The sequence below is a fragment of the Myotis nattereri genome (assembly GCF_964212035.1).
Source record: "Myotis nattereri genome assembly, chromosome: 3".
NCBI classification, from domain to species: Eukaryota; Metazoa; Chordata; class Mammalia; order Chiroptera; family Vespertilionidae; genus Myotis; species Myotis nattereri.
This window is the reverse complement of record NC_138077.1, coordinates 103,612,190-103,636,158: the sequence shown is the minus strand read 5'-3', so window position 1 is coordinate 103,636,158 and position 23,969 is coordinate 103,612,190. Positions and strand designations below refer to the sequence as shown.

Here is a 23,969-nt window from a genome sequence, read left to right as displayed (position 1 = left end):
TCTGTACCAAAATATTCAGCAGAGGAATTTGAAGCCTATTGACAGGAAGGTATATAACACCTTCAACTTGCTCTTTAGATAAGCTGAGAGCCCATCTGTGCTCCATAAGCCAGATGTATGTTTGCTTGCTCTGCTTTTTCAAAAAAGGTGCATGCTTTAATAAACTGGCCTTTCACAACACAGTCAAGATCTCTTGTATAAATTCATTTATATGAAAAGACAAGGATGGAAGTTGGGGTCAGCCCTCTCCCACTGATTCAGGGGGTTGTCCTAAGAACACCTCTCTGGTGTTGATGAGAGGTGGCCTATAACAGCTCAGTTGGTTAGAGTGTTGTCCCTATACGCTAAGGTTTCAGGTTTGATGCCTGGTTAGGGCACATAAAATAATCAACCAATGAATGCATAAATAAATGGAACAACAAATCAGTGTTGTTCTCTCTCTTCCTCCTTTCCTCCCCACCCCCTCTTATCCTCTCTCTCTCAAATCAATCAATAAATAAAATTTTTTTAAAAAACTTTAAACACTCATACACACACACACACACACACACACACACACACACACACTCCACTGTCACATTTCATGCTTATAACATTCTCAGCATTGTTTTGGAAAACACTACTGTGTTATTGCTACCTACACTAGGGGCTCGAATCCAGGGATAAGAGGGAGGGCTTCGGGGTCTGTGAATTCTGGAAACTGCGTGGAAAACTGTCTGGGTGCTCTGAGAAGCAAACCCAAACTGCACTGGCCCCTGGGCTGTGCTTTCCTGATAAGCTCCCAGGGTTCTATCCTGGAGCCCATCCTGCCCTGGGATGTTTCCTGTGGAGAGGGGCCATCCCCTGCAACAATAAACAGCTCAACACAGCAGAAATACAGACAACAGTGCAGAGGAAGACCAGGGGCAACTCTAAATGTGAGGACAGGATGAGGAGGTGGTAAGTAGACAAAGGGACTGTGGATGGAGTGGTTCCAGCACAGCATGGTGGAGCAAACAGTGGGGATAAAACCTAAATGAGAAGCAGGGACTTGACTGATTACTCAGTTTATTTTTGTTTTTTCTATAGCAGCACGATCAACTTTTTAGACCGATACTTCTTTGTGACGGGGCTGTTCTGCGCCTTGTGGGGTTTTAGCAGTATCTCTGGCTTCTGCACACTACATGCCAATAGCAACTGTCCCCCAGCCCCCATCAGTTATGACAACCAGAACTGTCACCAGGCATGGCCAAATGTCTCCTGGGGGGCAAAATGGCCCCAGTTGAGAGGCACTGATTTAAATGAATGACAAAACCTGGCGGGGCAGCCACAATCAGAGCTGTGAGGGGGGCCCACACAGGTAGGCAGGTCAGGCTGGTCACTACCCCGCCCACAGGCACCACTCAGGACAGCTCAGGTATGCCAGCCCCATACATAAGTAGGTCTTGATTGTTTGCAAAGCGTGGAGGTAGGCCAGGGAGCTGGTTCCACCTGTGTTACAGACTGACTCTCAAGGCTGTGTAGTCATTTGTGGTCACTTCCATCCTGAGCTTAGGAGTCAAACAAAGACTATGAGAAAAAGAAACTAATTTACATTTGCCTTGATTCCTCAGCACCCAAATCTACAAGCGCAAAACCAGAGTGGAGAGATCCACTGCTTTTAGAAGCAGGTTCTAAAATTAACTTCTTTGGTTTGCAAAGCAGAAAAAGAGCCCCGAAAGGCCTCTCCCTAAGGAAGGGGCAGCACACCTACAAATAAGGAACCAGTAATTAGGCCCGCCCAGCCTTCTCTGGCATCTTTCACGAGGTTTTACTTTTCCCACTCTGGCTAGAGCTTGCCCCACCAACTGGGGTGGGTTCAAAGGAGGCCTGCTTTCCTTCAGACGCCTTTGTCTTGGATGCACTCTCTGGTTCCCAAGAAGCACCTGGGCTGGTTTGTAGAGGGCTGCCTGTGGGTCCTGGGACTTGTTCTCAGCCATAAACAAGATTTCTCCACAGGGAAATAGCTGCTGGTGAGGTGGGAATATGCTTAAGTAAACCTCTTGGGGGTGGGGCAGGGAGGCACAACCACACACAGAAGCTCAAAGCAAAGAAGAATGCAAGGCGGGGGAGGATGGCCCAGCAGAATAAGAAACAAATGTTGAAATATAATTTCTGATTTCTCTTTAGAAACTTTTTGCATTACCATGGCTCAAAAGTCTTGTGCAAATGTGTCCTGTCAGAAAAGGCAATATGTGGCTTGGTACCTCATTAAAAAAAAAAAAAAAAAAAAAAAAAAAATATATATATATATATATATATATATATATATATATATCATCAACAATGAGAATCATTGATCAGCTGCCTCCTGTATGCCCCAACTAGGGATCGAGCCCACAACCCAGGCATGTGCCCTTTGACTGGAATCAAACCCGGGACCTTTCAGTCTGCAGGCCAATGCTCTATCTGCTGAGTCAGACCAGATAGGGCTGGTGCCTCTTTTTTTTTTTTTTTTTTTAATATTTTATTGATTTTTTACAGAGAGGAACCGAGAGTTAGAAACATCGATGAGAGAGAAACATCGATCAGTTGCCTCCTGCACACCCCCTACTGGGGATGTGCCTGCAACCAAGGTACATGCCCTTGACTGGAATTGAACCTGGGACCCTTTAGTCTGCAGGCCAATGCTCTATCCACTGAACCAAACCAGTTAAGGCATGGTGCCTCATTTTTAAGTCTTTCCAGAAAGCAGTAAACAGAACTAATTCTTTTTCTCAGCATGGGTTTGAAGGGTGTATTTAAATGAATCTAGGCAGGGTTTTGGCATAGAAACTAGAGGACCAGTGCACGAATTCATGCATGGGTGGGGTCCCTTGGCCTTGGCTGGCGATGGGAGCCTATGGGATGGGAGTGGGGGGCAGCTGGCTGGCCAGGGGGAGAGACTGTGGGAGATTGGCTGTGGGAGCTCACTCACCACCAGGAGGCAGCTCCTGCATTGAGCATATGCACCCTGGTGGTCAGTGCACATAATAACAACTGGTCGACTGGTTGTTCAGTCACTTAGGCTTTTATACCAGGTATATAAAGATAGGACCAGATCCATCAGAAACACAGTCAAACACTAGACACCTATTATTTATCTAATAGACACAGCTGTGTTATATTTGCTTATGAAATGAGTATATAAACACAATAACCCTTCTTAGCCAGGTGCTTGGTGAAGGTCATGAATCCTGTGACTGGTTTAGGACATTTAACCTATTTAATTAAATGTGAGTCCATGCAATTCAAGAACAATTTGCTGAACTCCAACAATCCACGTCTTTTACAGGGGTGAGTGACGCCATGAGCTTGGGCGGAAGCATGCCCCTCCATGGGGACTGTGAGGCAACCGCCCTGCCTCCACCTACTTCCCTCCTAGGAAACAGTAAACTTTATTAGCAAAACATCTGCCAACACCTCAAATAAGAATGTCTCAAGGAAAACAAAGCACAATCGGTATTTTGTTGTTCGTGCTCTTAAACTTCTGAATTAAATCCAAGAAATGACCTTGTCTTGGAGTTAGCAAAAGCCAACCGCTTTTCTTCAATCTAAGTATGCTGTAATGATCACAAAATGCACAGTGACAGCTAAATGCAATGGAAGTGGGGAAACAAAATTGCCCAAAAGGGCAGAGTTGGAGCAACAACTGAAATTTGAATACAGTGGATTAGATAATAGTATCCACTATATGTCAAATTTCCTGATTTTGGTAACTACCTTACTTATATAAGAAAATGTTTTAGGAGAAATGCACTGAGGTATTTAGGGGCAAAGGGGCAGGATGCCTACAATTTACATTTGAGTAGTTAAAAAATATATATGTTTGAACAGAGTGAGCACAAATGAAAAAGCAAATGGGGCAAAAAGGAAACAATTGGTAATTCTGGAAAAAGGGTATATGGAATTTTTTTTTTTGGCATTATTATTGCAACTGATAATAAGTTTGAAATCACATAAGAATAAACAAATGTTAAAGAATCTGGGACAGAGTTAGCATATTAATCCTTTATAGCAGCGGTTCTCAACCTGTGGGTCGCGACCCCTTTGGGGGTCGAATGACCCTTTCACAGGGGTCGCCTAAGACCATCGGAAAACACATATATAATTACATATTGGTTTTGTGATTAATCACTATGCTTTAATTATGTTCAATTTGTAACAATGAAATTGGGGGTCACCACAACATGAGGAACTGTATTAAAGGGTTGTGGCATTAGGAAGGTTGAGAACCACTGCTTTATGGATAGAAATTCCTTTTGCAGAATTGCTCAAATGAATTAAGTTTTATCATAATAGCAGTTTTTAAAGAAAACTATTTTAAACTACATATCTATGTGTAAATGCAACTTAGTTTTTCTTTTACTAGAGGCTCTTTGGGACTCATCTGAATGAACCAATAAAATTTTGCAATGAAGGCATCAATGGTTATAATAAACAATACTTCTTTGACCCCCGTAGAAGCCAACGCCTTCTCCTTCCTCCTTTGGCCCTTCTGAAGGTTTGTGGGCACAAGTCTGTTGCCCTGGCATGCAGTTCCCAGCTACACCCGCAGTGGTCCAAGGTCCAAGGTTTTTTATTCCCCACTACATCAGAAAAAGGAGCTCCAGGAATGAAACGTACCCTCACCCTAACCTCCCTTTTTTAAACCCCTTTTAGTACTAGGGAGGTGAACTCAGAAATGGAATGAGAGTTATCTGAATTCCACTGAAAGGATGAATTCCTGGCAGTGTAACTTATGTGTGATAAGCAGATAACTAGGGGACTACTTACTGGCTGTGGTCTCTCGCTTCTCAACATTCTTTGGACTTAGTGAAATGAGAGTTGTAGCAGAACCTAGTATAGACTCAAATCAAGGTAAAACTTACAATTTAACCAGCAGTTAAACTTAAATGTTACCACTTTTTAAAAAAATGTCTAGCAATTCAAGCTAGCTCCTCTGTGACTAAAAATGTTTACTGCCCCCAATATATGATCACAGGTGGCTTTCTAGTTAATTTATGGGCCTATTAATTTTGTTCATTGATTTATTGATTTATTGCTTTCTACTCACCCATAATTTGTTGGCAACAAATAATGGGTGAGTAGAAAGCAATAAATCAATAAATCAATGAACAAAATTAATATTAGGTTTATCTCTAAGAAGATAATTGTTCTCCCACCATGTTAATTCACTTTAAAATCTTTACTGTGGGAAGAATTAAAACAAAATTTCAGTAGACTTGAGATCTGTAGGGAAAATATTTGTTTTGTAATTTTTGATAAAGGCATTTTCTATTTACATAAGCTACTCAGAGTGGGGGTGTTTATGATTTTTTGTAATCTTACATAGATTGAGAAAAAAGGTGCTGTCATAATTTTGATGGCTGTATGTTCCTCCTGTTCAAAAGGTGTTTACAACTATTGGTTGAGTCATTATAATTAGAACTTGAGTACCCAATGTCCTGTGTGACCTTGAATTAAGCCTACCATGTCACCTCTGAGTGCATCCACAAAAATGTCTATGACTCATCTATTGACTATTAACAGTGAAGGAGGTCAGACCTGGGCAGTAGGAGAAAGTGAAATCTCTTCTTGTGAATTAATTATAACACTCAACCTGCATCTGTCTAGCATCCTTCCTGTAAAGAGTCTTACCAAATTTTCACTTAAATCGAATGGTAAATTCCTCACCTCCACTATGAGATAGTGCAAAAAGATAATTACTAACCAATAGCACAGTGACGGTTTCACAGATAATAACAGAAGACAGTACCACTAAGGACCAGAACTGTCAAACAGTGAGGAGACTAAGATACTTAACTTTACAAACTATTTTCTGGAGAAGGCAATTCTCATTAACATATTGTGTTAAAAAGTCCTTCTTTTGCCTGAGAAAGTTAACAAACCCTATGCTGCAGACAGCCTTCTCACTAAAGGTATCTTGGTGGAAGACTTTGAGGTAATGTTATTGCAGTAATCTGAGAACATCCTGCTTTTGGGGAAATGGGGGAGTGCATTTAACCTTACAAAGACACCCTGGGCTGGCAGGGGTCTATTTTTAATCTTAGACACTTTAAACAAAAGTTGACTTTTGACCAAGAATGCTTCTCATCTGACCATAGCCAGAGTTAGCAGGCAACCACACACTGTCTTGGAGAACCAGTTCTGTAAGGTCCCTTCAGAGTCTATGTTCAAGAAAACAAAAGCACCTTCAGGTAAGAGCTGCAGTTAAAGGCTCTGTGCCGTACTACCAGTAACCTCATCAGATCTTCCATCCTTCCCTTCTTTGTGGGCAGATTGCCGCTCATCCTGCAAAAATGCAGGCCTGACACCACCTCCTGCAGGGAGTCTCCAGACTCCTGCACTCCTACCACTTCAGAAGGGCCCTGCTGCTCTGTTAGACTCAGTTTCATAAGGACCTAGCAGGAGAGGGATAGCTGGCTAGGCAGACAGGCTGTAAGAAGGGGAGGGCTTGGGTCTGCAGGGAGTTGCAAGGGTTGGTACGATGATAAATTATGGATAATCTGGAGGAGCCATCTCTGGCCTAGGTTATATCAGAGAGAAAAAGCAGGCAGCTGCATTAAGAAAACCAAAGGCTAATACCCAACGTTGGTGATGCTGGAGAAAAATGGGCCATGGTCAATGATTGAGAGTGAGAAGGCAATCTGGCTCTGCTAGCAAAGTTTTTCATTTCTGTACATACCCTTTGGCCTACCCCTCAACTTCTAGGAATATATAATTAGGAAATTATTATTTTCTTATACACAAAGATTCAGTAATAGCAGTGCTTTTTTAAAAACCACAGTAAGAAAACAATGACTTATACGATAACAAACAAGAGATTAAGTAACTCTGGTACTGCTATAAAACTGCACTGCGACGCAGCCATTAGACACAACCTTTAATATCAATGTGGAGAAGAAGCCACAATGTGTTAGATGTAAAATAGGTTATAAAATAGTGTGTGGATTCTCCATCTTACCTGTTTTTTTTTTTTAAATAAAAACTCCATTGATGTAAAGTGGCAAAGACATATGCAAAATGATAATAGTGGTTATTTCTAGGCAGGGAGTAGTATAGGGGATTATAATTTATACTAGAGGCCCAATGCACAAAATTCATGCACAGGTAGGGTAGGGTCCCTAGGCCTGGCCAGCAATCAGGGCCGATCGGGGCCTTCCTTCCTTACGAGCCGCCCCTGGTGGTCAGTACATGTCATAGTGAGCGGTTGAACTCCCTGTCAGTCAAACTCCCCAGGGGACAATTTGCATATTAGCCTTTTATTATATAAGGATTACTTCCTATGTTCTATATTTTAAAATAATAACTTTTAACAATGTATTTTATTATGTGTAAAAAAATATACACATTAAAAAACATTGCTTCATCTAACCAGGCTTTTCCTTCTAAAAGCATTAAATAAATGAAAAAAAGATTCATCACTAAAAAGCCAATGCTGAGGCCAACTTACTCAGCTCTAGGGAAACCCTATATGATTAGGAGTAGGGAAGAGAAGCTTGGTAGAATCTATGGGAGAAAATAAAAAAGATTCCTTTTTTACTTTTTAAAGTTTATGCCTCCGCCTGACCTCATACACTGGCCACTTTCTATTAGCTTCTAACTATGCATGTCTCTAAGGGTTTACTCTGTGCTGCGGCTGTGCTGGGCACTGTGTGCGAATTATTACCGAGTTTGATCCTCACCCCCTTTTACCAATAAGTCAATGAGGCTTGAGGGGTCACCAATCCATCACAGTGGGATCTGGACCAGGAGGCTCATGTAGGTAGGGCCTGATCTCAAAACCACCTGAGTAAGAGGCAGCCTAGGGGGAGGAGTGACCCAAAGACACTGCCTTTGTTGACTCAAAGTTTTAAAATAGGGCCCAGGCCCACACATTTAACACCAAGGGTGCCTTCTATTAAGTCTGTGGATGAAAACTTATCTCATAGACACTATAGAGTCTAAAAATCATTACATATAATCTTTACCCAAATGGAAATGAGGACAACAGTTTCACAATTTTTAAGAAGTGAACGGAGATGAGCATCTGGGGCAAAGCTGATGAAATTCTGTTGCAGAGTCTTCAGCATCTCTCAGAAGTCTTAGAACAGACACTACAAGGTGTAATATAAAGACACATCTGATCAGGAAAAGTGTTTAGCTTTCTTCGTCTCCGTTTCAGGATGTCTACAGTGCAATCACATTCTAATGCCTTATCTGACTGCACCCTCACGACTCACCCAACAGCCTGACTGCTGCCACTCACTTTAGCAAATGTGTACCCACTATGTGCCACTTTCAGGGCAAGAGGACCTTTAGGATGTGATTGAGAAATGCCACTGTTTACAAGTTTTGTCAGATGTACATGTCTGGCTCTTAAGACATTTCACAATACATGGGGCTTCAGACTGGGATAATCTAATTCAACTTGGGCTGGGGACATCATAGGCCAGACCTGCTGTGGATTGGCCTCCACTCTGGTTGTACTAAAAACTAACTTCAAGTCATAATGATTTACTCCAGTTCCAGTTATGGTAACCTAGGAAAAATCTTTGGCCAACTATGTGTGGAATCAGCATTAAACTTCAGTACTCCTACATTGCATTCTAGTGCTTCTGATCTTAATTTTACACTTAAAAGCTGTATTTTCAACATCGTGCTTTACAATCTGGAGCCTCACTCTGACTCTATGTGGGCTCCAGGACTGCTAGCACAGTCAACGGCAGCTGGTAGAGAGGACCGCAGGGGCAGTTTCCAAAGAGATTATTTTGTCTTAGGGGGATTTCTGAGGTTAAGAGGAGATCTCTGAAACGGTTTTGCAAATTGGCTTCTCCCTTCAGACTTCTAGATGATCATCAATCTCATCTAGCAACACCCCTAGTACCAGTCCTCTTCTATTTGATATGGTGAAGCAAAAGCCCTCTGTACCACTTCTAATCTGATTTCAGTGCACCCACCTGCTAGGGGTTATCTTCATTCTTTATAATGAATGAACAAACAGGCACAGCGAAGTACATGACTGAACCAAGGTCATACGAAGCCAGGAGGGGAACCCACTTCTATCTCCTGGTAGTGCTCTCTTCCCTGGTAGCTTACTGGGTTCTGAAAAAAGATCCTTGATATAATCATTTAGGCCAACCCCTTCTCTTTGAGAGGAAGACACTCAGGGGCAAAGAAATAAACTGGCTGGTACAAAATCAAACATAGTCACTAGCACAACAGTGCAGGTCTCCCAATGGCCAGAATGGAATATTCGCTTGTCAAAATAAAGATTTAAAAAAGCACTATAAAATCACATTAGTTGGAAACCTATCCGAGTTCCAAAGTTCATGACGATAAGGTTCAATGAACACTCTCTAAAAGAGAACCAGATAGGAAGCTGCCCACTGGCAGTTGGAATTTGGTCTGCAGACATGGTTGGTTTGGCCTGAAAGTGCCATCCTTAAATTTGAGTTTGGTCAATGTTAAAAAAAGAAGTGCGATTTTTATCACTAAAAGATGCAGATTTTTGTCTTTTCTTAAAAAAAAACAAAAAACAAAGGTCGGGCATGGCTGCAAACACTTTGCCAACCCTGCCAATCACCCAGCGCAGAGCAGAAGTTGGCCTTCGGAGAGACATGTGCTCCCCAGCTCCCCAGCGGCTCCACTGTCCGAGGTCTCCCAACTCCAAGGCTATGGGCCTGATGATGCTCTCCTGGTATTTAGAACTTGTCTCCATTGAACTGGATGAGTCCATACTGGAGCGTTTAACTTTCAACTGGGTTATCTAACTTTACTTTTTTTTTAAGTAACAAAAACACCACCTCACAATCCGAGTGCAGGAAAGATTTGCTGACCGAGGCTTTCCAGTTCAATAATTATTTAAAGACATGCTACTAGAAATTCTTAGAGAAGAAAAAGGAAAAATGGAAAGAAAATGTATCATGGTGTAAGTGGGCTGCAGTAGTTTTAGCATTTTCCACAGGTGTGGAGAGAAATACTTGGCGGATATTTAAAAAAAAAAGTTGAGTGGGGGCACAAAGGTGTCACCTTCACTTCTCCTACACCCATGCTCCACTGAGGTGGTGGGTCTGAGATAGCGGAACAGGATGTCAAACTTCTCAGGCATGGAACAAGACATAGAATGGACTAAAAATACCACATGTGGAAAAGAGACATACTCTGATAGAGATCCTTTTTTAAAAAGGAGACCTGAGCTAGAAATGCATGTGGTGCTCTCTATCAAGGGTACTGGCAACATTCTAGCCTTTAATTAAGTGGCCCCAAACCTATGTAAGGAAGCTATTTGGCAACACATCCATTTTGGGGCCAACTGAAGCATGAACAGTGCAGAAATGTAATGAAATGCCCCCAAATATTAGGCTTGTAGATTATTTTGCCTCCAACATTCCTACTCCATGCCCTACAAAATTCTTGCCAATGAATTTTGTAGTGAGCATGTCTGTTGTCTTTTGGAGATGTTCCCAGCAGAGGCCCACTTGGTGCATTTATCCAACCAGATGGTTTTGTTACTGGTGTCAACCTTGAGTTATGATTTGGAGCCTTGGAGATAAGCTCAGATTCAAAATCCCTACATAGTGAGTAGTACAAAGGATGTGTGCCTTTGGGATGAAGGTTCAAGGGCTGGTCCACTTATTAGCTGTGCGATCTTGACAAGTCACCTAACTCTTAACCTCTCTATAGGCATGAGTTTTCTCATCTGAAAAAGAAGAAAGGCAAACTAATAAAAGCTGACCCACACAAACTAAGTAGCTGGCACACAGAAGGAACCCAATAAGCATTCCACATAATCTCCCTTCACTTCACAGAATGTTGGACGCTATGGGGCCTTAGAAGTTGAGCAGTCCCACCCCCTCATAAACACAAGAAGAAATTAAGGACCCAGAAATGCTCTCAAACAATGGCAACTCCAGCAACTCTTGAGACCTGGGCTCTGGTATTTCACCCGAAGTTGGTTTTCTCGCATAAGCCACCGCATAAGCCACCCCATGAGAGATTCTAAGAGCAGATAGGGATAGTGACAAGGCAGTCCCTTTGTTTTCCAGCAGCAAGTGCAAGCCACAGGGCTAGGTACACAGATCTATTCAGTTGAAGTTGACATAGACCTTACTACTCCTTCCTGCTCTCATCCTCCCCAACTAACATATCTTAGTTGCTTGCTGGGACTCTATACATTCAGGTTTCGTTTGTCAAACTAAGTGGCTGAACTCCCCTGTCAATAGCTTGGGTTACTGATCAACCAAAGGTAAGACATGATACTCCAGCATTATAAAATCTCTCTAATATCTCTCTCTCTCTCTCTCTCTCTCTCTCTCTCTCTCTCTCTCTCTCTCTCACACACACACACACACACACAAACACGCACACCACACACACACACACACACACACACACGACACTTTTATTACTCTCTAAGCTTGGTTCCTGGTCTGTAGGGAAATGGTTGACCCTGTTAAATTTCAGCTTGCAAAGTGCTGGCTTTGCCCAACTGCATTCTTACAGAATAGGGATGTGGAAAATCAATGATGTGTAGAGAAAGGTGAGTAACTGATTCCCAAGAGAACTACTCTTCAAAAAAGACTTCACTAGCATGTTAGATGTTGGAAAGAACATATGTGTCAATAGGAACCAGAATCCTAGATCCCGAAAGTGAAACATCACAGTTCAGATAGCATGTTATAACTATTTCCTTCACTTTCTCTTGGGAACAAAACAATTCTCTTAGAAGATTGCTTTTTGAAAATAAATTATGGAATATTGACTGATATAAAATACTCATTTGTGAACTGTAAGTAACCTAAAGCCATTTCTTCTGCCCACTGAAGGTTTGGGGGGAAGTGAAGGGCTGCGAAGATGACTCCCCAGAAATCCTGTGGCACACACCCCCTGTAACCCAGCCCCCACAATATATCTCCAACATCAAATGTCCACTCTTGTGTCACTATCACCAAATCTTCTCTTGATCATTAGGCTACCACCTTCTTCGTGATCCTAAGAAAATTACAGAAATAGTTTGTCTATATATTAAGAGAAACAACTATTGATTAGACTGGGTAAATTTGTAAGCATTATGAGGAGTGGTTGAAAATAGAGTAACTTGTTAAGGTTGAAAGAGAAACCACAGTCCAAACATGAATTCAAACCCTTATTTGAATATGCTATTTTAAACTTATCTGTGGTAGGGCACAGACCAAATTAAATCACTCATTTACTGACTTGAGTCCCAAGCTTCAATTCTCGGGTGGATTATTTTTAATTTAAAAATAAGCTCTTGCCCTATAAAAATAAGCAGCACCAAGGAGAAATGCAAGACATCCTAACTGGCTCTAGAGGCAGAGCAGTTACTTTTACACAAAAACTCAAAAGTATTAATGACATTATTTCCATTTCTAAGTTTAGAAAAAGAACTTTATGGTATAGCTCTAGGTTGTAATGAAGTAATACAGACAGGTATATCTCTGAAATTACACCTTATGATTTTTAAGTGACAGATGTAGGTAAATAGATGTTATAATATGACCACACAACGCAATACTACATAGCCACTTAAAATACAGCAAGGGAGAACTATGTTTCAGCCATAGAAAAATCTGTGAGAATATGAATTTAAAACAGCTAGCTGCAGAAGCCATTTTTGGAAAACAAAAGCAAACATGCCTACATGTATGTATATATAACCTTCTTGACACACACTGACATTTCCGATTCTAAATTCAACTGCATGAGTGTATTTATACTTAAAGAACTGTAACGACAGCTCCTGTGTGCCTTTCCTGTTAAATTTCTGATTAACTTTTGTTTTCACCCCACTTAGCAAAAACACACAAAACTCTCCAGTACTGAGGCTACACAAGGGAAAGGCTTGGCTTGCACGGATTTTTTTGTTGCTGAATGAAAGAGAACAGGCTGTAGTCGTCCCCTCCCCCTTTTTAGCTATATTCCTGAGGGTTCCCACGTGTCAGGGGCAGCCAGATGGCAGGTGCGGGGTGCAGGAGAAATCCGGTGCCAATCCTGCCAAACTGAGTGCTGGTAAAGGGTGCGTGTAGTTCGCCCACTTCCTCCCATTTCAAACCTTCACAGATAGTCTGCTTCTCCATCCAAGTTTTATCTGTGCGGCCCACCCGTACACATCTGCAGAACACACAGGCTCTGCATGGGGAGAGCTGTGATGTGTTCTAACAACAATCGCGTGCCAATTCGCCTAGGGTCAGTGCTCGAGCAACCGTCAGCCCAGAGCTACTCCCAAAGTGGGCAGGTAGGGTATGGAGAAAGGAGGACAAAGTGTAAACATTTATTTTAAATAAATGAGGTGACACCTGCCTCTCAGCGCCGGCGAGTGGGATGGAGGACACAGGAGTTCTGGGAGATCGCCAGGCAGAGGTGCGCAGGTAGCACCCGGCCTTACCTTGCAGGGAAACAGGACTGCCGAGGCCACCTTCTCCATAGCAAGGTTCCTGATGCTGGGCGTCAGGGCGCCCCTGCACGTCGGGCAGCAGCTCAACTTCTGGCGGCATTGGTTACACACCAGGTGCCCGGCCTGGCACTGCAGGATGGGGGGCAGGACATAGTCAAAACAGACCGGGCACTCGAAGAGCGAGGTCAGCTCGTGGTGCTGTGGGGACACCGGGCCAGCCGCGCCGCCGCCGCCGCCGGGGCCCGAGATCACCGCCGCCGCGGCGGGCACCGCGGACGAGCCGGGGCCCGCTGCCGAGATGGTGGCGGCAGCCGGGGGCGCAGCCGGGGACGGAGCGTGCTGGGGCGGCGGCGGCGGCTGTTTGCTGCAGGGTTTGTTAGCGCTGGGGCCGGTGGAGGACGGGCGGCTCATCGCGCTCCGAACCAACCATGGAACTGCGGGTGTCTGCCGACCGCGGGGCCGCTGGGGTCAAGGCGGTGCGCGCCGCCCGGGAGGTGGGCTCCGGAGCAACGCCACCGCGCCCGCCCGGGACCCGGCAACGGAGACGGCGAGCGCTGGGCAGGCGGGAGCCGGACCGCGCTGACGACCTCCGCGGCCCCGGGCGTTCCGAACACCCCTCCGCGCCCCCAGGCCCCTCCTCCCGGCGGCGTCGCGGGCCCCGAACCCGAGCGCGGCGCAGAACCCGGCGCCCCAGCTCCGAGCAGCCGCTGACGTAAGCCCCGGGGGCGCGCGCGGACGTGACGCCTGGACACGTGTGTGGCGGCCCGGCGCGCGGGGACTGGCAGAGCCACCCTGCGACGGAGGCCGGCCCCTCCCGACGCCAGCTGGCCGCGCGGGGACCGCCTAGCGCGGGCGCTTCCCGCTCCGACTGCAGCCCGGCCCTCGACCTGAGCGCGCCCGGCTCCGCGCGGCGCGGGGGCAGCTTTTCCGGGTTGGGGCGGATCCGCCCTTCGGGAAGGCGTCGCCCAAGTCGTCAGGCCACACTCCGTGGGGCCACCCCCGGGGGAGCCGGGCCGACGCGTCAGGGCTCAACCAGAAGGGCAACTTCAAGGGGGCGTGGGCGGGTGCTGGCGGGGCGGGACCTGGACGGGTCTGAAAAAACCGTGCGGGTTCTCTTCCCCGGGTTGAGTCACCGGTGCCTGGGGAAGGCGTGTGGCGCGGCCCGCTGGGCTCCTAGTCTCTTAAATGAGATTTCGAGACCCCCTAGAAATGCCAGAAATACGGGTTGGGTAGTGAGGCCCCAGGAAGACAATGGGTGACCCTCCAGTTTAGCGCGCTGCGTCCTCATCCGAGATTCCCGCTGAAGTTAAAGGCTTTGATGCGAGGTGTAGGCACGCACCTTGCCGAGTGAACCACACGTTAATTTAAGGTGCTCCGGGTTAAATTGCTTTTCATACTTTGAGCCACTGACACCAGAATTGGAGGAAGAGGCTACCTGGACGGGATTCAGATATTCTTTGTAGAAGAGACAGTGAGTGATAAGGAGCAAGAGACAGACTGGGTGAAAAATGGTGCTTTCTGCTTACCATCTCTGTGACTCTTGATTTCTTTAATTTTCTGTGCCTCAATTTCCTCATCTGTAAAAGTGGAATGAAAAAAGTACCTATCTCATAGGTGGGATAGTGAGAATTAAGAGTTTGATATATGCTAATCATAAACATTGCTTAAATGTTAGTTATTTAAAAATATTGTTAGTGTTTAATATTAATATTATCAGTGAATAAAATCAGTTTAAGAAATATGCTGTTAGGTGTCCGGCCTGTGTGGCATGAACTAGGAGGTCTTGGTTCCATTCGAGGTCTTGGTTCCATTCAATGTCAGGGCTCGATCCCAGTGGGGGGCTTGCAAGAGGCAGCTGATCAATGATTCTCATCATTGATGTTTCTGTCCCTCTCTCCCTCTCCCTTCCTCTCTGAAATCCCTAAAAACATTATATATATATATATATATATATATATATATATATATATGTATATATTCGAGAAAAAATTAATTTTAATCTTAATTTCTTAGAAGGACTACATGCATGGGATTGGTGAATATGATCTGAGTCTTGAAAAAAAATAGATATGATGTTATTCAATCATTCAGTAAATGATTCCTGAGTATTTGTTATGTACAGTCCTTGTTTGGGCTCTGAGAATGGTTCTCATTCAGTTTACCTTCTAGTAAGGGAGCAATGAGGATAGCCACCCACTCATGGGAGAGGATTTCAGATAAATAGGTGGGGTGGGGGTGAAGACATTGTAGCAGGAGCTAAAGCACAGGGAGGTAATGCATTTAGGAGAGCATTGAGCTTGGGCGTTGGGGATGGTGCATGGAGTCTCAATTGATCTGATAAGACCTGTACCTCAGTAACAAGGGGTAACCACTGTAGGTTTTTGAACAGCACTATAACATGGTGAGTCAGAATTTTGAAGGGGGAATAATAATAACTAATATTTACTGAGTGCCCACTACATACCAGGATTTTGCAACAACTCTACATGATGGGTACTATTGTTCTCATCTTCATTATTATAGTTGAAACTCAGACACAGGGAGATTAATTTGTTCAGGATCACACAGCTGATAATATTTGGGAAAAGCTCCAGAGTCCTTTTTCTTAACTACTTAACTAGACTATACCCCTGTCAGTTATGTCCGACTCCTACTTATAGTCTAGTTAAGGAGTTAAGATTAGCACACTCAACACAGTCAGAAAACAGTTGCACAGCCTGAAATAAAGCACTGAATTTTGTGGGCACACTTTACATAAATTCTTTCCTTAGCTGGTCTTCAGAGGAAAAAATTAAATCATATTCTATTTATTCCATTTGTGCCTTTTTATATCATAAAGAACATAATAGTGACAACAGAAAAAAGAATCAGCCACAGTTTCACTTTTATTGGAGAAAATATAATATTTTCCACTCTTAATTTAACACCCAAGCCAGTGGAATTTATTACCAAGATTCCTTCCCTTTCCTTCCACCTCTGGCCTTTCAGTGCAGGTGTCCTCCATGCCCAGGGCTCACTAGCTCTCATTGGAGAAGTGGGATCCCCACCTTTTCATGTTGACATGAGCGTTCAGTGTTCCAGTCAGTGAGGAACTAGTTGTTCAAAAGGCAATTTGGTTCCAGAGGTGTTGAAACAAAGAACAGGAAAAGCAATTATCTGCAGAGAGATTTGGTTTATTTTTCCAAAAATACAATTAACCCATCCACTCTTACCCTGACAGGTGCCTCCCATGGTATGGAGAAATTTCTTCTTGCTTCCTCCTTCATGATATTGCACTCCTTTGGCAGTTGTTGAAGGTACGTGGGATGGGAGTGAACAGGCTGCTGGTTGACCCACATTAGTGACCCCTCCAGGCTGCCAGGCTGGCCTTTCCAGTCCTTCCTTCCTCCTTCCTTGGAACTTTTGATACAGGGAAAGATGGCCTTTGCACATTGGACACTGTGAGCTAGAGCACTCTCTATCAGGAGGCCATGCATACTATTGTGAGGTTTATCTGCCCTGGAAAGTTGCTGGGCTGTGTTTAATGGGTGATTCTGAGGCCTCGAGGAAATGAAAGGGGGAGGGGGAGTCCAGACTTTTGTTAGCTCCTGATTTGTGACTCATTTATCACATCTGTTGCATGACAGGTTGGCCTTCTTCCCCCACCCACTGCATCCCAAATTGCATAAAAAGGACATGTGCAAAGCAGGACACCTCTCCTTAACCCGTCTCCCACTCTGTACAACCCTTTAAAGACTATGGGTGTACTGGATAACCTTTCTTTCCTTAAAATATTAGTGAATATTGTTTTTTTAAAACCCCTCACAGGTGATCCCCAAATCTCACCTAGACTGCTGAGCACAATGAGGAAGGCTCCAGCTAGGCAGATAAGCTCTTGCCCTTCTTTCTGTAACTTATAAATTGTGTGCTTTTACAAATTGGGCAACTTCTGCAATCAGGCTAATGGTATGCATTTTCAGAGCAAAGTGTGGTTGGCTTTTTCTGTTTAGGTTTAGAGATGACTCAGGATGTCATTGGAGCTTGCTACTTGGGAATTTCTAATGTGGGGAAAGCTTGTGGGAAATTTGAAGGTGGCTGTGAAGCCCCCTGATAATTATGGTAGGAACTTTCATCTTTGTAAAGTACTTTTGTTTCTGGGGTAATTTCCACATGCTCTAACTTTTTTTGAATAATTATGGGTCTTTTAATGCTAGTATTTCATGAACAATGACCATGATATACATTTACATTATTTTTGTATCCATACTTAGCTAATATTTCTTTAGTGCTCACCTTCTGCCAGATACTGTGCTAAGCACTTTACATATTTTAATTCTTTTAATATATGTTCTATTGTCTGTACATGTTTACAGACAGTAGAACTGAAGTACAGAGAGGCCAAGTGAACTATAATAAGTATATTTAGGATGGCTGCAATGAAACCTCCTCCTGCTGTTCTTCCCGGTGTGCTCCCCTTCCTTCAGGTGAAAGCTGGACCTACTGACTCACTTTAAATGAACAGAATATGGCCAAAGTGATGGAACGTCATTTCCAAGATTAGGTTACAAAAAGACTAAGACTTCTGTATTTCTGTCTGTCTCTGAGTCTTCTGTGTGGGTGAAGTAAGCTACCACAATGGGGGTAGCCCTATAAAGGCCAACACCACAAGGAATTAATGCCTCTGGCCAATAGCCAGCAGAGACCCCAGGCCTAGCTGACAATTGGATTGCACTTGTGTGACCCTGAACCAGAGGACCCAGTGACAACAGAGCTGAGCTGATATAGAAACTGTGATAATAAATGTGTTAAAAAATTTCTTTTTGTTAATCCTCACCCAAGGATATTTTTTTTCATTGATTTTTTATACAGAGTGGAAGGGAAGGAGGAGGGGGAGAGAGAGAGAGAAACAGAGAAACATTGATATCAGACACATCAATTGGTTGCCTTCTGAACTTGCTTGACCCAGGCCTGTGATCTACCTGCAACTGGAATTGAAACTGTGACTCTTCAGTGCGAGGGCTGACAATCTAATCACTGAGCAACACTGGCCATGGCAATGTTTGTTGTTTTAAGCCACTAGGCTTGGGGGTAATTTATTACACAGCAATATAACTAATACACTTGTTCAAGGTTAAAAAGCTTGTCTCTATTAAGAATTGCAGATTATAGATAGATCCTGTACATTTTTCCTCTCTTAAATTATTTTTATTATAATGCTACTTAAGTATATAGAAACAAATCTAGGAATGCAGTTTTTATGATTATTGTTGTATACAGCTATAAAAATAAAAAATTGGAATACCAAATTTCATAAATACCCAGAATAATGTTTTTTTATTACTTATTCTGATTTAAATTTATACTTTTTAAAATGATAATGTCATTGCTCTGACCGGTTTGGCTCAGTGGATAGAGCATTGGCCTGCAGACTGAAGGGTCCCCGATTCAATTCCGGTCAAGGGCATGTACCTTGGTTGCGGGCACATCCCAGTAGGGAGTGTGCAGGAGGCTGCTGATTGATGTTTCTCTCTCATCGATGTTTCTAACTCTCTATCTGTCTCCCTTTCCCTTCCTCTCTGTAAAAAATCAATAAAATATATATTTTTTAAAAAAATGATAATGTCATATAATGGAAGCTGTACTAAAATGAAATCATTATCTAGTTTGGAAACAATGTCAATGTCCTTCAACAGGAAAATGAACTATGTAAGCCATCCCACAAAATCTTCTTCGGCTTGGGAGATTAACTGCTATATGAAAAAAACAAGCTGCAACCAAGAAGCCCCTAAACAATCCCACTTATAGAAAAAGAACCAAAATAAAGTGACAATTTCTTTACATGCTTAAAGGGTATAGGAAGGTCTGAAAGGAGACAGTGAACTGATGACAATGTTGGTTTCTGGGGAGAGGAGTATGAATGAATGTGGGGAGCTTTTGCTTTGTATTTTCTGTATCTTTATAGGGTTGTGTTTTGTTTTTGTCTTCTCTTTTTTCTTTTTTTGTGGGGGAGGGGGGAAATAAGAATTTATTCCACGTGTTTCTTGTGTAATTAAAAAGAAAGTGTTGTCCTTGCCTTCCTGGGGTTATTTTAGAGTAGGATTTATTAGCTGTAGGGTTGGTGCCAAAATGAGCGACACATAAAAGATCAGCCAGCCAGAAGAGGTGGTCCTTGACAGACAGGCATGGGAGCTTCAGTCAGGCCTGGGTCTGGGAGGTTGGGCTGAAATTGGAAATTTAGTAAGAGTAACTGCAAGGCAGGGCGTGAGTAGAACTTGGAGACCCTGGACAGCAGGAATTAGACAGGCTGGGGACCTGGTGCTTTAAGGGAGGCTTCCTGAGACAAGCAGAAATTCAGTCCTGGGGCAGAGGTAATTGGGGCTATCAGTCAACTGATCAAGTGCAAAGATTTATTCAGTTAACAGTGTCACATTTGGAGGCCAAGGATAAAATCAACCCAGGCTTCACGTGTTGGGGTGACAGTAGCCCAGAAACGGGAATAATATTAATGATAACTCACCCTTACACAGTGCTTACTAGACACCTGACACCCTTTTAAGCACATTACATTAAATCCTCAAAACCCTATGAGGCATGTAGTATTATCCTATTTTATAGATGAAGAAAGTAAGGATCTTGGTCACACAGCTGATACGGGGCCAAACCAGGATTTGGGCCCAGGTGATTTTAATTCCAGTATTTGTGTGCTTAACAACTTGGTTGTCCTGCCAGAAACCCTTTTGATAAATGCCATAATAGTGTTTGGAAAAGGGAGGGTGAAACTTGTGCTCCTGGATAAGTATGAAGGAGATATCAAGAAAAAAGGGACATTGTTTGCGTTGGGTCTTGAAGCAAGAGTAGGAATGTGAAAGCAAAGGAGGGGGGTTAGAGAATGAGAGACAGGGAACAGTATTCATGAAGGCATAGAGCTCTTAAACCTTCTATTTACCCTCGGAGTCTTCTGTTCTCTTTCCTTTTTGTACCACCCCAAAACAGACCCCTGCTATCCCCCTTTCTGAATTAGCTAGTGACATACAGTTATAGATCTGTCATACAGTTCTCCCAGGACTTTTTATTCTGAGATGTCTACCTTGGTGAGTAAAACAATATTTAATCCTTAGTGGAAAAACGAAGAAAACCATAGGGGAGAGAAAGAGTCCCTACATCCCTAGGCTTGGTCCAGATTCACCAGATGGCCTCACCCATGCAGAGCCCAACACAGAATGTGGGCTACTGAGAACCAGCAAGATTGACATAACCTTGAGGCCTCAAATAATACATTCCTCTCCTTCAGTATCAGTTTTGTCAGATTAAAAGTCCAATGGCAGGCTGTCATCGAGTCTGAGAAAAGAGATGGTGTAATAAAAGGGAGAATCTGACTCCCTGATGGAAAGCAGGTGATTTTAAAAATTTGTCTCTATGGCTGTCTATGCTACAGAAATCCAGGAAAGGGAGACAAGCCTGTGCAGTTATCTTTCTCCCCAGATCTCCTCCTTCCCCTTCATTTTTCTTGGACTTGGTGAGTGGCCTCATCATTGCCCCTGTGTGCCTGGCTAGGACTCAGGGAGCAATTCTCACTTCCCTTCCCACTGGCTCAGTTTAGATCTGTCTCAGCTTCCACAACCTGCTCCTCTGCCATCCTGCTGCTCTGCCTTTCCTGAGGTCAGCATAAATCACGGGACTCTGCCGCCTGCCACCCTGTCACCGGCCTTCCTCCTCCAGTACCTCTTTTGCCATCTCTAAAGTACAAACATAAATAACCCTGGCAACTGGAGTGGCTGGATGCCCTGGAATGAGTAATGGCATGTAAACCACTTCCCTTATTGTTGTATCCACCATGTGTAAAATAAAGTAAATGCTTACTTACTGTGAGACCCGCCTCGGATAGGTTAGCCTGGCTCTTTGGCTTGCACAAGACAGACTTACTTCACACTAGTCCAGAGGGTTCACATGGAAAACAAGGGTAGGCAGTGCTAGCAGGCCCTGACATTGAAGTCAGGAAGAGGCCACAAAGCTTCCAGGAAGAGGCCAATTGTACTCTCCAGTTCTTTCTCATAAAGAGTTTTTATTTGCTTCCTTTCTGCAGACTGGCTCTCATTGCTGCCCATAGCCCAGGGACAATGTAGCCAACCCACACTATGATGAGGAGGCTGTGGCCAGACCAGCTTCAAGCCTACATCTGCGGAGAAAAAATCTGATTGGGCCAGCTTAGGTCAGCTGATCATTCCCAGTCCAATCAGGTAAGTGCAGGCAGGTGGCTCACTCAACTCAATCTGGCTTCTAGGGCTCCTCCCTCACTTGTTGGGCATGGAAAGAGCTTTGAGAAGATGAGTTTGGGGCTGGCCAGATGCTACAGAAGTTGTCTACTGTGTCTTATAAGGAAAGACATAATCTTTGTCTTCTCAGCAGTTAAGCCCCATTGGGAAAATTGAGTGCTGAGTTGGAGTTATTTCAAACCAATGTAAAATCTTTGTTTTGTGGACAGGGCTTGGAGTTTAGGGAAGCATACAGCTTTGAGTTTTTTGGAGAATGGTAATTTCAAATGAGAATATTTGAAGGAGCATAGGTTCCTAACAGGAATGAATGAGGGCAGTAAAGATTGTCGAGCTCTTGTGCTCTGGCCTTTTAGGTGGGTAGAGTGGAAGCATTTATTGGAGGGATTTGAATACCAAATAAATAAGCTTAGACTCGCTTCATTAAAGATCAGGAATTGGGATGACTGAATGGAAACTGGGTGTGTTCTAGAATCAGGTACTCCTTGATTTGAGTCTGTCCCTTCCTGTGTTTTATGGGACTTGGGAAGGTTCCTTAACTGCAGAACCTCAGGGTCCTCAACTAGAAAGTAGGGATAACAGTACTGGCCTATAGTAGGTATCTGTTGTTTTGTCTGTCCAGCATCCATTCCCATTCCTAATAAATGCTTCTCAGTGTCATGGGAGTGGTGGACCACTCTGGGTGGCGGAACACTCTGGGTGGCTTGGGTAGGATTGATTCCACCTCCCAGCATGGGGATGGACACATATCCCTGGCCAGGGCTACCCATACAGCACCTTCCTCAGGACACTTTACTTCCACCTATTAGAAATTGTTGTAGTTCATATACAGATGTGTGATATCTGGAATGAATGGTGCTCCCTTACATGTGGTACTTTGTATACTACCTAACCTGCCCAGCTGTGCAAAGGTGCTCTGAGCTGGGCCAATTAAAAGCAGACTACCCTCTTGTCCCAGATCAGGGAAAGGGAAGTTACCCAAGCTAGGCTGATAGGAGGTAGTTGTACCACATAAAATTCTGTCTGACAGTAATGCTAACACAATGGGAAAAACTGCTGAGAGATGGAAAGAAGCATAAACGCATCATGTGAGCTATTTGATCCAGATGTGCCTAAAGCTATGGAGTTATCTCTGGAATTTATCATTTAAATTACCTAATAATTGTTGAGGGAGACAGTCCTTCCTTCGTCCCTCTTACTTGTATACATCATGTTGAGTGTACTAAGAACACAAGGCCCTGACCACTTTTATTGGGCCATTTCTCATAGTTACGTTCATAGCAAACAATCTTGAAGGATGAGGTGATGTCTGCCTACAGGATAAAGAGAAGGTTTTCTTACTGCTTGCCAGAAAACCGATGGATTTCCCAAGCTCAGTGTTCCTCAACTGTGATTAAAACCTACTGTGTGCAGGGCATTCATCTAAGTCATACTGTGTCACCTCTGAAGGGCTCAGGGTTAAGGGAACCTAGGTAAATATGCTGGTACTCATGCTGCTTGTAATGCCATAAGTAGATCCAGGAATTTTGTGTTCTCTGCCAGCATTCATGAAATAGTAACAGGCTAACTTACTAGCTTATAAGTAAGGTAATATTCATACCAGACCAGGCAATAATCCTCTCTTCATTTTTGTTTTTTAATCCAGAAAGAATTGAGATTCTGCCACTTGCAACAACAACAAAAAAATTGTAATAAATTCCCTTCCTCATCAGTTGAAATAATATATAAGAAAACTTCAAATCTGTGTTGGGCTGCCAAGTATGTGTGGTCCTATAATAGGCTGTTTTATTAAACAACTTGAGATTTAATTGACATACAATAAACCACACATATTTAAAGTTACAATTTGGTAAGTTTTGACTTAAATAGGCACCAGTGAAACTTTGCTGCAACTATGATAATAAACCTAAAGATAGATTATTTTTCCTTTTATTGTTAATGAGATCACCCATTCTTCCCCTAATGTCCTTGAGCATCCTTTATAACCATTGTTTTGGGGATTTCTCTTTTTCTTTCATTTGGAGCATATTTCTTTGTCTCCCAATTTTGTCTGCCTTTTTATGTTTAACTCTGCGTATTAGATAGATCTGCTGTGACTTCCAAGTTTGTTATGAGGGCTTTCTAATGAAGGTACCTTGTGGGTCTCAGAGGTGCAGCCTTCTAGATCACCTTATCTAGGTACTCCAGAAATTTTTCTTGTATGGGTTATGTGCCCCTTCTTGTTGTAGTTGAGTCTTGAATGCTTTGGCCCATTCATGGGTGGAGTTAATCCTCAGGCTGGCTGACTATAAGGACAGACCTTGTTCACTGTGTATGAGTCACTG

At 43.5% G+C, this 23,969-nt stretch overlaps 1 protein-coding gene and 1 long non-coding RNA gene across 2 annotated transcripts in view; one reads left to right on the top strand and one right to left on the bottom strand.

Moving 5' to 3' along the window:
- The window catches only part of SIAH2 (siah E3 ubiquitin protein ligase 2), a 29,196-nt gene extending 14,928 nt beyond the window's left edge, over positions 1-14,268 (bottom strand). Inside the window, exon 1 of the mRNA XM_081087432.1 lies at positions 13,388-14,268. Coding sequence (XP_080943558.1) covers positions 13,388-13,807 — 420 coding nt within the window. The 5' untranslated portion in view covers positions 13,808-14,268. The remainder of the gene's footprint in view (positions 1-13,387) is intronic.
- LOC308516475 lies at positions 14,180-23,486 on the top strand. Its single transcript, XR_013995745.1, has 4 exons — positions 14,180-14,765; positions 16,617-16,692; positions 21,459-21,612; positions 23,291-23,486. It is a non-coding gene; the product is annotated as an uncharacterized lncRNA (long non-coding RNA).
- The last annotated feature ends 483 nt before the right edge of the window (positions 23,487-23,969 follow it).